Source organism: Lytechinus pictus, chromosome 15, assembly GCF_037042905.1.
Source record: "Lytechinus pictus isolate F3 Inbred chromosome 15, Lp3.0, whole genome shotgun sequence".
Classification (NCBI taxonomy): domain Eukaryota; kingdom Metazoa; phylum Echinodermata; class Echinoidea; order Temnopleuroida; family Toxopneustidae; genus Lytechinus; species Lytechinus pictus.
Genome location: NC_087259.1, coordinates 5,711,934 through 5,724,714, shown reverse-complemented (window position 1 = coordinate 5,724,714; position 12,781 = coordinate 5,711,934). Strand labels below are relative to the sequence as shown.

The window sequence follows — 12,781 nt, the reverse complement described above, 5'->3', positions numbered from 1 at the left end:
TGATTTTTTTTTGCCACTTCCATTCACGTTTTCATTTGAATTTCAAATTTTCTTTGGTATCATCAGAGTGACTGAAAATTTAGAGGTTTAGTGACAGAAAACAATAAAATATATGAAAAATGGACCTAACCCCTTTTGACAAATGAGTTCTTCAGAAGAGTTTAGTTGCAAAAGGGGTTAGGTCCACTCCAAGAAAATAATTCTTTTTTAATTCTCCCATATTGCAATATTCTTATGCGAAACTGAATTTTCATGATACCCTACCATGAGAACATGAAATTGGGTATAAAAGATATCTACTTGTCTTCATATTTTTTAAGATATTATTTTCCAAAAAAAGTATGTGTGGACCTAACCCCTTTTGCAACTAAACTGAAATGGACCTAACCCCTTTTGAAAAAAGGTGATTTTTCTTTGCCATATTAGTTCACTTTTTAATAGGAATTTCAACTTTTCTATGGTATCATCTTATATAGCTACTAAAAATCTTTACATTAAGACATAAGAATCAAGTTTGATGAAAAATGGACCTAACCCCTTTTGAAAATGAGCTCTACATATGTAGGAGAAAGGCGGCACAAAAGAATTTTGAGTGGGAAAATGATTAAATGGAAAAAAACAGAGTAAGAAATGCTGGAGAATAAAGGGGACAGGAAACGTATTAAACATGATAAATTGGGGCCCGTTTCATCATGAGTTACAAGTATGGTAATTACGATGTAGGGATGGCAAAAGCACTAGAGACCTCTTTACCTAATCACGACTCGATCTACCCTTTTCATCTTCCCTTTTGGAATTAGCAAAGGCCTATCAAAAGCAATACAAACAATGATTTGTTTATAAGTGATATCGCTTGTGATATCGATACTTTATAGAGCGCAACGTATCGTCTCAGATTTGCGCTTGCTTGATTCGCTGAATCTTTCGCGTCACGAGCGCGTAACAAAATGAATACATTAATGAATTTGCCAAGTTGACCTTTGTCATTGCGCTGATGTGCGTATTGTCTAATACACGTACAAAACCACAGTTGAAGAGGGAGCATCGTACGAAATTAATATTAATGAGGGCTTATTTTAGCTTCTAATGGATTAAACAAAATGGCGGTAGCTTCGGGGGCCTGGAAATACCAGTCGTTCGTGGACGCATTGTTGTTTTTTGTGGATGTACATGAAAAAACACAATTCAAAGAATATATTCATAATCAAGACATCAAAGTTGGTGCTTATCTCATTAGATTTTAAACCACCATGTCACTTTAGTACAAATGACCTTCCTCTGATCATGCGCAGAATCTTTTGATCATGCGCAGAAAGGAACTACGAACTGGCTTATACTGTCGTATTGCAAGAAATAAAATGGTGGCTTTCTATCCCATCTGATGCCTTTTCTACGTCAGCTAAAACTCCACCTATTAGTATTATAATTCGCACAGATGCGAGTAACAAAGGGTGGGGTGCTTTCTGTGAGAATGATAATTCTTTTGCTCAAGGTGTTTGGTCGTCAAGGTCTGCCGATTTACATATCAATGCTCTTGAGTTGCTTGCTATTCAGCACGCTTTGTTTTCTTTATGCAGTACATGCATGGATACTCATATCCACTTTAAGTCAGACAATAGTACCGCTGTCTCGTACATTAAGAAATTTGGTGGGCGTGTTCCCACGTTAGATAGAATTGCCCGAAATATCTGGTCATGGTGTTTTAAGCGTAATATTTGTTACAAATGTTACGTAATAGAATTCCTAAATTATGCAAATAACATGAAGTATAATTAGAATTCTATTAGTAATAATGTAGTACAAGTCGAAGAGGGTCCCACCCTAAGGATCTTTTTAAAGATCCCCTCCCTTCCTCTTTGGTTTTTTATCGTTCAAATCACAGAATCTGCCATGTTTGCCTTGCATGGAGTGTACTATTATCATGATTATGTGTTTTGTGAATGATTGAGTATGAGTCCATTGTGATAACTGCCTTTTGATAATTGGTATTTTATTTTATCACCTTATGTGAACCAGTTGGTGTGATATGTTTGTTTGATGTCTGGATGTGATTATCTGGATGATTTTTTTTTTCTATTTTAGGTGTCTTTTTTTTGGGCAACATTTCACCCTTTTTTGCCGCGTGTTATTTATTAGAGCCTCTTTACTTTGAAAAGATGATTACTTGCGACATCGACTCCTATTATAGGGTCCCTTACCTCATTAGAATTTTAAATTACTTTGAATTTCTTTTGTGTGGTCTCACTGCCTAGCACCTGGAAATATGCTAACCCTCTTCGACTTGTACTACATTATTACTAATAGAATTCTAATTATACTTCATGTTATTTGCATAATTTAGGAATTCTGACTGTTACCGTATATAGCTACATGTATATGCCTATATGACTGTATGTAACATTCATGTATGTAGGGCTATATGATTTTTATTTCCCTCTTATAACAAACCACATGGAAAACTATACATACCACCAGTGGCGTACCTAGTATTTTCCAGAGGGGGGGGGGCAAAACCGTCCGCCCAAAAATTTGACAAGCAAAAAAAAAGGGTCTTAAATCACAAATAAAGGAATTCGTACCAGAAAAAAATTGACAAGCAGAAAAAATAAGAAATAAAAAAATTAATTAATTAATTTAAAAAAAAGGGTCTTCAAGCTCGTCAAGGGGGCAATAAAGGTTTTCAAGCTCGTCATGGGGGGGGGCAAAAAAGGTCTTTCAAGCTTGTCAGGGGGGGGCAGGGATTCGTCCTTTGCATGGGTTGTGGCTCATCAGGGGGGGGGGGCACCCCCGTAGGTACGCTATTGGATCTAGAGTATTTAGAGGTGAACCTTACAACCCCCCCCCCCCGTCTTCCCATTAAAAAAGAAAATTAGTTAAAACAATCCATGGAATGGTTTTTTAAGTTAAAATATAGACATACTAGTAGGAAATATGAATAATAGATGCATTATTTTTTTTCAGGAACATTTCAAATGTAATTATGTAAGAAATGTGACATATGAACAATGAAGCCACTCCTTAGACAGTGCTGCTCCGCCCCTCCCCTTGGAAACAGGGATATCAGAAGGGGACATCCCATTGGGAATATCCATGGAATTTCAACAATAATTTTTTTCCATAAAAAATGTTTGCTCTTATGTTTCGGTGATTTTTTTAAATATATATATTGTGACGATTATAGTGTCGAAGGCTTCGTGCATTTGACTTCATTTGCTATGCTCGATAGTGGGGACACACATTGAGGAGCGTTCTAATCCACTCTCCGTACGAATACAAGTTTTCTCTGTAGAACCTTGAACCTTGAAGAAGTACTCTTCCATAAAGCGGACAAGCTGTCCTGGAGAGGGTTGTGCTGTGTCAGGTGCTACCAGTGTTTCACGTGATGTGTTGATCTTGTGGAAATGTCCTTGATGGACTATTATATAGGCCTACATTGTGCTACAACACAGAACGCCTAGTGTTATTCTACAAACATGGCTCAAAGACAAGATAATTATGTTGGTTTAAACGTCGGAGGAAAGATCTTCAAGACATTCCGTACCACACTGTTAGCTGATCCAGATAGCTTCTTTTATGGTTTACTGGATGGCGACATTCCTTCGGCAATAGATGACCAAGGGAATCACTTCATCGACCAAGACGGTGAGGTGTTCCGTCATGTCCTCAACTTCATGAGATATCGTGAACTAGTACTACCAGAGGGTTTTAAAGAGTATGGTGTCCTTAAACGCCAGGCAGACTTTTTCCAACTCGAGTCAATGAAATCCTCCATTGAACGACCGATGCAAGATGATAGATCGGAAGCCGTTGGATTAGTGTGTCTTGATGGGAAGGTATTCCACACGACAAGAGAAATTTTGATGAGAGAAAGGAATTCATACTTTACCAGGATGCTGAGTAAGGACAGTACCGTTGAAAGAGATTTACAGGGAAACTATTATATGCACGGCATCAGCAGTAAATTGCTTAAGCACGCCCTAAGCTATCTTACTCATGGAGGTATTCTTGACCCCATCAATGATACGAATGAATTTGGGAGGTATGGTTCGTCAGGTGTGACGAATCCCTTTCAGTTAAAAGGTTTTGACAATCATTTGTTAACTTTAAAAGTAGGGTGCTGCCGATTTATGCAGTTTCAATTTTACTATAATTTCAATACCCCATGTTTTGCCTACTTCTTCAGTGCGGGCTTCTTGGATACCCATGCTTCTAATACTTTAAGCACGTTAAGAGAAAGGCTAATTCACAAGAGGGTCAGAGTCATGAAAGATGTCGACGCAGGAGTGGTGAACATGGAATACATTAACAGCAAACAGCCTGCTAGCTTACAAGATGTGATGGCCTATTTCAAAGCGGATAAGAGAGCAAAAATTAATACTTATCAAGTTAGTCCCAATTGCATCAGATTAGTGATCAGTTATCAATAGTTGCACAACATGCATTATTAATTAGTTTAGCATTAGAATTGACTTCTTTGATACACAACTCTCTTTCTCATGTACATGTCAGGAGATGTATCAATAAGCTTTTGAATTCGAATTTGTACTATGTATAGTATTTCGCTGTAAAATGTAGAAGCTAGGAGTGTGATTTTTTTTCTTTGGCCGATTTCGGTGTTTTTTTCTTATCAATAGGTCACATTATAACCATTAAAAAAAAAATAATAACGTTTTATTTACCCAGGGTAGCCACTTCAGTTAGGAAACTGCTCTACCAGCGGGTCCTGCATAACACAATATGTTATTATTACCCTTCTCCAATCTAAATGCTGAGCGCCTAGCAAGAAGGCAGAAGGTCCCATTTTTATAAGTCTTTGGTATGTCTCGGCCGAGGATCGAACCCACGACCTCCCGTTCATGAGGCGGACGCTCTTCCACTGAGGGGGGGGGGGGGGCTGTCAGGGAGACGTTTACCTCCCCTTTCAAATAATGGAAAATTGAAGAAAATAAGAAATAAAAAGGGAAGAATGGAAATGACAACTGATATATTTTTCTTCATTTTGAAAGCAAAGGCAAACAAAGTAGTAAGAAATATATACGAAATAAACATAATTTCTTGGCTTCCCATAATTTCAGCACAGAGTTTAACTGGAGTTTAGCATACGGGCCATATGGAGCGTGTTTTTTTTAACGGGGAATCCAACTCAAATAAAAATCTTGTTTTTATAAGAAAAATAAAAATCAGACAAGTTGGACAAACAACAAGATAGTTATGAATTTTTAAAAGTTGTAAATATTAGTAATCACTATACCCATGGAGACTTCAAATTGGCCGAGTATGAGATGGCATAGTGATGTAAGGCGAGGAACTCTTCCATGTAGTCCAGTAAATGTAATATCTAAAATGTCATTATTCCCAAAAGTTTTATTTCAGATTATATTTTTCTTTCACAAGGACATAAAACAATATACTACCAGGGTTATATTTAGATTACTGCCCCATGGGGAATTGGTACTTAAGGAGAAAACCACAAATCCCTGATAATTATGTTCATGGCCTATGGGAAAGTTTTCCTTGCCCCTTGTCATAATTTACTTAGCCAGTTGCCAGTTTGAAATCTACATTGTGGTATTAGTGATCTCAATTTTAAAGCAGCTATAACTTGTCCGATTTCTTTCAAACTGTCACCATTCTGTTAACAAATTTTTCGGCATTACTCCTATTTGTTTAAGATCAGTATGCTCGATCTGTAAATGAAAATCATAAGATCAGTATGCTCGATCTGTAATGAAAATCATATGATCATAAGTCAGAAAAAATTGGAACCAGTGGGATTCGAACCTGCCATCTACTGCTTTCCGGGCAGCGACTCAACCTCCAGGCTATTCTGGTTCACGGCTAAGCCACGATGAACTGGAATTCAAATACCCTCGATCCTCTTCTTTCTGACTCATTAATATTCAAATACCGTCCGCCGTGGACAATAGATAGTAAGGTGGTTGAGTCGCTGCCCGGAAAGCAGTAGATGGCAGGTTCGAATCCCACCGGTTCCAATTCCAAGGCTGGATTCCCCTTTAACAATTCGTTTCGTTAATAGGATTTGCGCATGAGTAGATACAGGCCATTGATTTGCGCTATAAGTGTTTTTTTTTTAATCATTGAGATGTGCACGAGTATTCATTTTAATTTAAAATATGTTTGCTTTCACATTTAAAGAATAACATCAACGTGTTGAGTCATGATTAGTAATTCGCATCGCTTCAAATGAGAGCATTCATTTTAAATCGGAAAATGTAATAGAATTTACTTTTATAATTTGTAAATTGACGTAACCTACAAATCCTGCCACCAGGTCTATGCAGTTGTTGCTTTATTAGAAATGAAAATCGTAGAGTGGTATACCAGGCAAGCCTACATAACATCTCCTTTTGGAAAACAACAATTAATGGCATTGGACTTCAACAGGTCAGTTGCGAAAAAAGTTGATTTAGAGCAATTTACGAAATTTACGGTACGTTATAATCTCCTTTTCGCTCGTTCTCAGAAGATCACACCGTTTACAATCCTTTACAAAAGAAAAGGGGTTAAGCAATGATTTGTTAAGAACTAATAAGGCAGTAAAAATTTTTTTTACCAGAACACATCAGTTTACTTATAGAGTCGATATGAATACTACTAAATGTTACTTTCGACAACTGGAACGTTTTCGGAACGTTTTACATAACATTATATTCCGCATGCAACTGTTTTTTTTAAATAATGTTTATTTTTAAATGATTGAAAAATATTTATAACAATATGTCCACTCTCAATGTTTTTAACAATCACAAAATTGTCGTATTTCTCCTGTATGTGTACTATTTTCGTCCTAAGAATATTTACTAATACAAAGGACGTACCGTCTTTTGGGAATGGTCTCGAGTATACACATTCAATATTGCATTATATTGTTTTGCTATGAAAGTTTGTTTTAAAATCGCATGCTTACAGTTTGTAGGTTAGCAACATGTTTGAGTGACTATCGTTGTAACCGTAATATGTATGTTTTATGTTCATTTGATTCAGCACTCTTCATCGCGTTATTTTTTTTAATTGAGAACTTATGTTTTTTTAACGAGCTATGCCTTTTAGTAGGTTCCTCATGTTTTACTTTATTGCATTTCTTTGTTTCATAGTTAATGCGAATTTTGTTATTTTTTTTATATGTTTAAGACGAATACTACGTATATTGTATAATGTAGATTATTCAAATCAAATGCAAAATATTATTTATATATTTAATTGCTAGCTGGGATGTTATGTCTGATATAATCCTATTTGCACCGTTTTTTTTTATATACAATGCAGTTGTATAAAGCAAAACAAGTTTACTTTAAATGTATATATTTTATCACAGTTTCCCTGTAATCTAAACGGTAATTAAATTGGATATGTACACTCTAAAAAATGAAGTGCTCATTTATAGTGACTGCACATTGAGTGCTGATTTAGTCATTCAAATTCGAACTAGAAAATCAGCACTCCAAGTGCAGTCACTATACAAGCCCATTAAGTGCTAAATTAGCACTTCATTTTTAGAGTGTATTGAAATCTGTTGAATAGTTGTATATTTTCACTTGAAAGTCATGTATATAAATTTGATATGGTATGAGATAACATGGAAATAAATGTGGTAAAATTAAATCAAAATATTTGTGTACGTTATCAAATTTCTTTAAGGCTTGATTAACACAATAGCCAGTATCGAAATGCTAATGTTCTCATATTATGTACAAACCTACCCCCGCACATCAAATTATCATTTCTACCTCGTGCGTATGAATAAATGAGAAATATTGAAGAGCGTCGTTAAAGAGATATGTAGTCATGTAATTCTACATTACCTCGGCAACAAGAATTTAGGGGAAATAGTATTGCACCCCCCCCCCCATCTATCAAAACACATTTGCGCCGCTACTATGCCTTTTTATGATATACTGTATATAAATTAATGATTTGTCTCCACATTCATTTTTCAATAATTATCGATTAAAGAAAAGCTTTGATGAAGTTTTAGATAAATAATAATATATTTTCTAGTGTACCTAGGGGATCTACATCACACATGTGATACTTCCGGTTATTCTAATTTTATGCTTGCATCTTTCTGATTATTCGTAATTTTTTGTAAATATGTAAATATTAAGTATGAAGTACTGTAATGCAGAATCTGAATAAACGAAGTCAAATCATGTAAAATATAACAGAAACGAATATCCCCTTACACTTTGCCGAAAAAAAAAAATATTTGTATATTCTATGTTCTGGGTACCAATGTTTTCTGTTTCAAGCTATACAAACTGTGTGTTTTAGTAGGTTTCTCATATTTCACATTATGGCACGTCTTTGTCTTATAGTAAATGCTAATTTTGTATGGATGTTTTCATATGTTCGAGACGAATAAGGTGAACATATAAGAATATACAATAATTCAAATCAAACAGAAAATCATGATATTTCTATAATTAGGTTTAACGCTAGCTGGAATGTTGTGTTTGATAAAATCCTATTTGCATCGCTTTTAATACAATATAGCTGCATACAGCAAAACAATTAATTAATATAAACCCCTTTAAAAAATGCTTGGAAAAATGAGTTTGGCCAAGATTTTCTCCCAACTCCAAATTTTACACATTGCATTTTTGATATCATTTAAAATTTCATTTAAGTCTCATCATTTGAAATGATACCATGATTATTATGATCATGCCATCACGAAAAGAGAAGGATTCAAAAGTGTTGGATGAGGTCTGAATTGAAAAACTGCAAAACGAGCAGAAATAGTCATGAAGGGTTAATAAAGAACATGATTCTTTTGTTTGTGTCAATAAAGATCAAAATCCATTCATATCATGCACCCTGCTTCTTCATTTTTGATGTTTTGTTGTGGTTTATGCAGTGATGGTTCTGTGAGAAAACATGGTTTGAAATACCCATGCATGCTTTTTTTGTTATGTGTTTGCTTGTGCAGAGGTGTGTTTGATTCCATGTTAATGCTAATGCTAAGGTGCGTGAAAACAAAAGAAACTCACTCATCACCATGGGAAAAAAGAACAATGACTTTCAATATTGTGTAATTTGGCAACTTTTGAATTTTGACCTTGCCCCACATTTCAAGGCACTGCACCTCCATGTGAGCCATAATCATGTAGGGTATCATTTTAAGAACATTAAATGATCTATTCATTAGTATCAATCACACATTTACATTCACTAAAACCGAGGAGGAATTATCGATCAAAGTCAGATTTCCAAACTTTTTGATCAATTTATAAATAAATAAAACCGATAAATAAAATAACCCAAATTCTTGGAACAATTTTGCACATTTTGCTGTTACCCCAGCATTATTATGATAGATGTCTTTGAAAACAATAAATGATATACAAATATAGCTGTTTAGTCGTTCGTTTGTTAGTCTGCATGAAATAATATGTAAGTTATCCCTCACTTGACAAAATAATATGTCTTTGTCTTTTGTTTAATGTCACAGACGTATGCATGGAGGAGGGGGTGCTGGAGAGTAATTGATGCCCCACATATCAACGACCATGAAAACAAAAAGAAATTGAGAAAGACAGATAAAAGGTGAAAAATGACATGACAATTTTTTTTTTTATAATTGCATGTCTAAATTCGATTTTAAATCTCACTGATTATTATATACGGTATATACATCAATAAACTAAAATGAGCTTTGTATCCCAGTTCTTTCACTTTCGCTTATACTTGTCTCTATTGTCTTAGCTCGTCAGAATTCAAGTATGCCTGAATATGTCTGTTAATATCTTAGAACTACTAATATATTATCCTGCCTCAAAGGCAGGTTCACAACTTTGGACCCAGTGTCGGGACTAATTTAAGCGTCGTAAGAAATTTTCTACCCTAGATCTTTTTTTTTGTCTCCGGAGTCAGAAAGCATAATAATGCCAATTAAGCCTTTTGATACAACACAGAACGTACCCCTAGTGTAGCCACCATAGCGTAGGCATTAAAACAGAGCTAAGACACACGTACTGTTCTTCAACAAACATGGCTCAAAGACAAGTTGATTATGTTGGTTTAAACGTCGGTGGAAGGATCTTCAAGACATCCCGTACCACTCTGTTAGCTGATCCAGAAAGCTTCTTTTCTGGTTTACTGGGTGGCTCCATTCCTTCGGCCAAAGATGACCAAGGGAATTATCTCATTGACCAAGACGATAAGGTATTCCGTCATGTCCTCAACTTCATGAGATACCATGAACTAGTACTACCAGAGGGTTTCAAAGAGTACGGGGTCCTCGAACGCCAGGCAGACTTTTTCCAACTTGAGTCTCTGAAATCGTCCTTTAAACGACCAATGCAAGTTGATGGATCGGAGGCCGTGGCATTAGTAGTGTGTCGTGATGAGAAGGTATTCCGCACGACAAGAGAAATCTTGATGAGAGAAAAGGATTTATACTTTACCAAGATGCTGAGTAAGGAAAATACCGTTGAAAGAGATTTTCAGGGAATCTATTTTCTGCACGATATCACAAGCAGTGAACTGCTCCAGCACGCCCTGAGCTATCTGACTCATGGTGGTATTCTTGACCCCATCAATGATATGAAAGTTGTCCGCTGGTATGGTGACCCATTACATAGAGAAACAAAGAATCCTTTTAAGTTAAAATGTTTTAACAGTCATTTTGCTTCAATACATTTGGCCAGAAACCTTGATATAAAAGAGCTTACACGTACTCGATTGTGCTTCTACTACAATTTGAATTCCCTAGGTTTTGCCTACATCCAACGTCCTGACCTCATGGATACCACTTGTACTCCTAGCACGGTAAGAATGTTGAGGGATAGACTATTTCTGAAGAGGGTCAGAATCACTGAACATGTCGATGCAGGAGTGGTGTACATGGAATACATTACCCCCAATAGCAAGGCCTGCTAGCATACAGGATGTGATTGCCTATTTCGAAGTGGATGAGAGAGCAGAAATTAAGTCTAATAAAATTAGTTCCAATTGCATCAGCTTAGAGATCGAATGGAAGTAATTATTAATGAGTTTGGTATTAGAATTGACTTCTTATGTACAAATCGCTATCTCTTGTTACAAATCTATGTTTGGTTATAACTGAGAGTGATGATTATGATTTTCTTTGGGTGATTTGGGGCTTTTATTACTAATTGGGTCAAATTGTCTAACCATAAACATTCACCTACAAGTAATAGAAAATTGAAGGAAACAGAAGAGAAAATACGAAGTAAAAAGGAAAGAATGAAAAGCGTCGTAAAATAGATATTAGTCGTGTAATTTTACATTATAAGATAAGAAGATAAGAAAATAAGAATATGGGAAATAGCATTGCACCCTCCCCCAGAATATGTAGAAATATTGTGCATTGGGGCCGCCACTGTTCCGTTCTACAGTATAAATGATAAAATGAACAAAAATTCATATTTTTAGTAGATCAAGAGGATGTGATGTTTTCAATTACTCCAATTTGACGCCCGTATTTTGTTATCATTCTTGAATATTTGTAAATATGTATATAAACATTATTGATGTAATGCGGAATCTGAATAAACCAAGTTAAATTATGTATAATATTACATTTTGCACATGGACAGAATTTTCAAAAACATGGAGATATTGGCCCGTATTCTGAACTCGGGTTTGAATTAAACTGTGGTTTATAGTTGTGGTTTAACTATGGATGGCCAATCGTGGCACAAATCTCTACTTGTACATGTTCAATTTATTAAATCATTTTGTTGATACGATTTGCGCATGAGCAGATGGAGGTCGGTCATTGGTCGTAAGTGCTTTTTAAATCACTGAGATAAGCATGATTATAATGATTCTTTGCTCATTGAAAGAGTTAAATCAACTTGCTAAGTAATGATTAGTAATTCGCATTATTTCAAATTAGAGCATGTAGGTAGTTTAAATCGGACGATTTAATAGAATTTGCTTTTCAAATTAGTAAATTAACGAAATCTTCAACTTGTGCTACTTGGTAAATGCAGTTATGGCTTTATTAGAGTTGAATATCGAATTTACTAGAGTTGAATATCGCAAATTGGAATACCAGGCAAACTTACATAATATCTTCTTCTGAAAAATAATTAATTGAACATGTAATTGAAGAAACGAAAGGTCATTTGCAAAAAGTTGATCTAGAGCTTATTATGAAGCGACATATCTCTCTCACGCTCGTTGTTCTCATAACATCACATTTTTACACCAAAAAATTCATAAGAAAATGGATTAGTTTTTAAACTATATGCAGTGAATAACTGATAAAGGCAGTAAAGAGAATATTTTCAAAACGTTGATGTTGCTTTTCACAATAAAAGTACCAAATAGTAATGGGTACATCTAAATCTTCAGTTATCTTATTTGCTTATACATTTAGGCACATTGAACTAAGACTAGGTTATGTTGAACTTTAGACTGGGTATTCCCAATCAGGAAGTTTTCATATGTGAAGAGAATCATTTTTAATAATAGTTCCGCATTCTATAAATACTTTTAAAGGTACCTACTATTTACAACAGAAAAGTATATGAAATGCTTGGGGCATATATGAATAAATGGTATGCCTACCGTATAGAACATTTACATAACATTTATACAATATTATATTCCGCATACATTAATATTTATGATGTTAAGTCGACTATCATTGTAACCATGATATTTATATTTTATGTTCCTTTGATTCATCATTCTTTATTGCGTAAGAATTATTTTCATCAATAATTATTTTACTGGATTCTTATATTTTTGTTTCACAATCTACTTAAACTGTGTTTTTTAGTAGGTT

At 35.0% G+C, this 12,781-nt stretch overlaps 1 protein-coding gene across 1 annotated transcript; it reads left to right on the top strand.

Moving 5' to 3' along the window:
• The first annotated feature begins 3,473 nt into the window (after positions 1-3,473).
• Positions 3,474-9,506, top strand: LOC135156872 (BTB/POZ domain-containing protein KCTD6-like). Its single transcript, XM_064110640.1, has 2 exons — positions 3,474-4,039; positions 9,473-9,506. Exons 1-2 carry the CDS (start codon positions 3,474-3,476, stop codon positions 9,504-9,506), a joined length of 600 nt encoding a protein of 199 aa, XP_063966710.1.
• Positions 9,507-12,781: the final 3,275 nt, after the last annotated feature.

Coding starts and splice junctions, on each gene's coding strand:
- LOC135156872 (XM_064110640.1), top strand. CDS start 3,474: ATGGCTCAAAGACAAGATAATTATGTTGGTTTAAACGTCGGAGGAAAG. Junction 4,040..9,472: donor GATACGAATGAATTTGGGAG/GTATGGTTCGTC, acceptor TTAATGTCACAG/ACGTATGCATGGAGGAGGGG.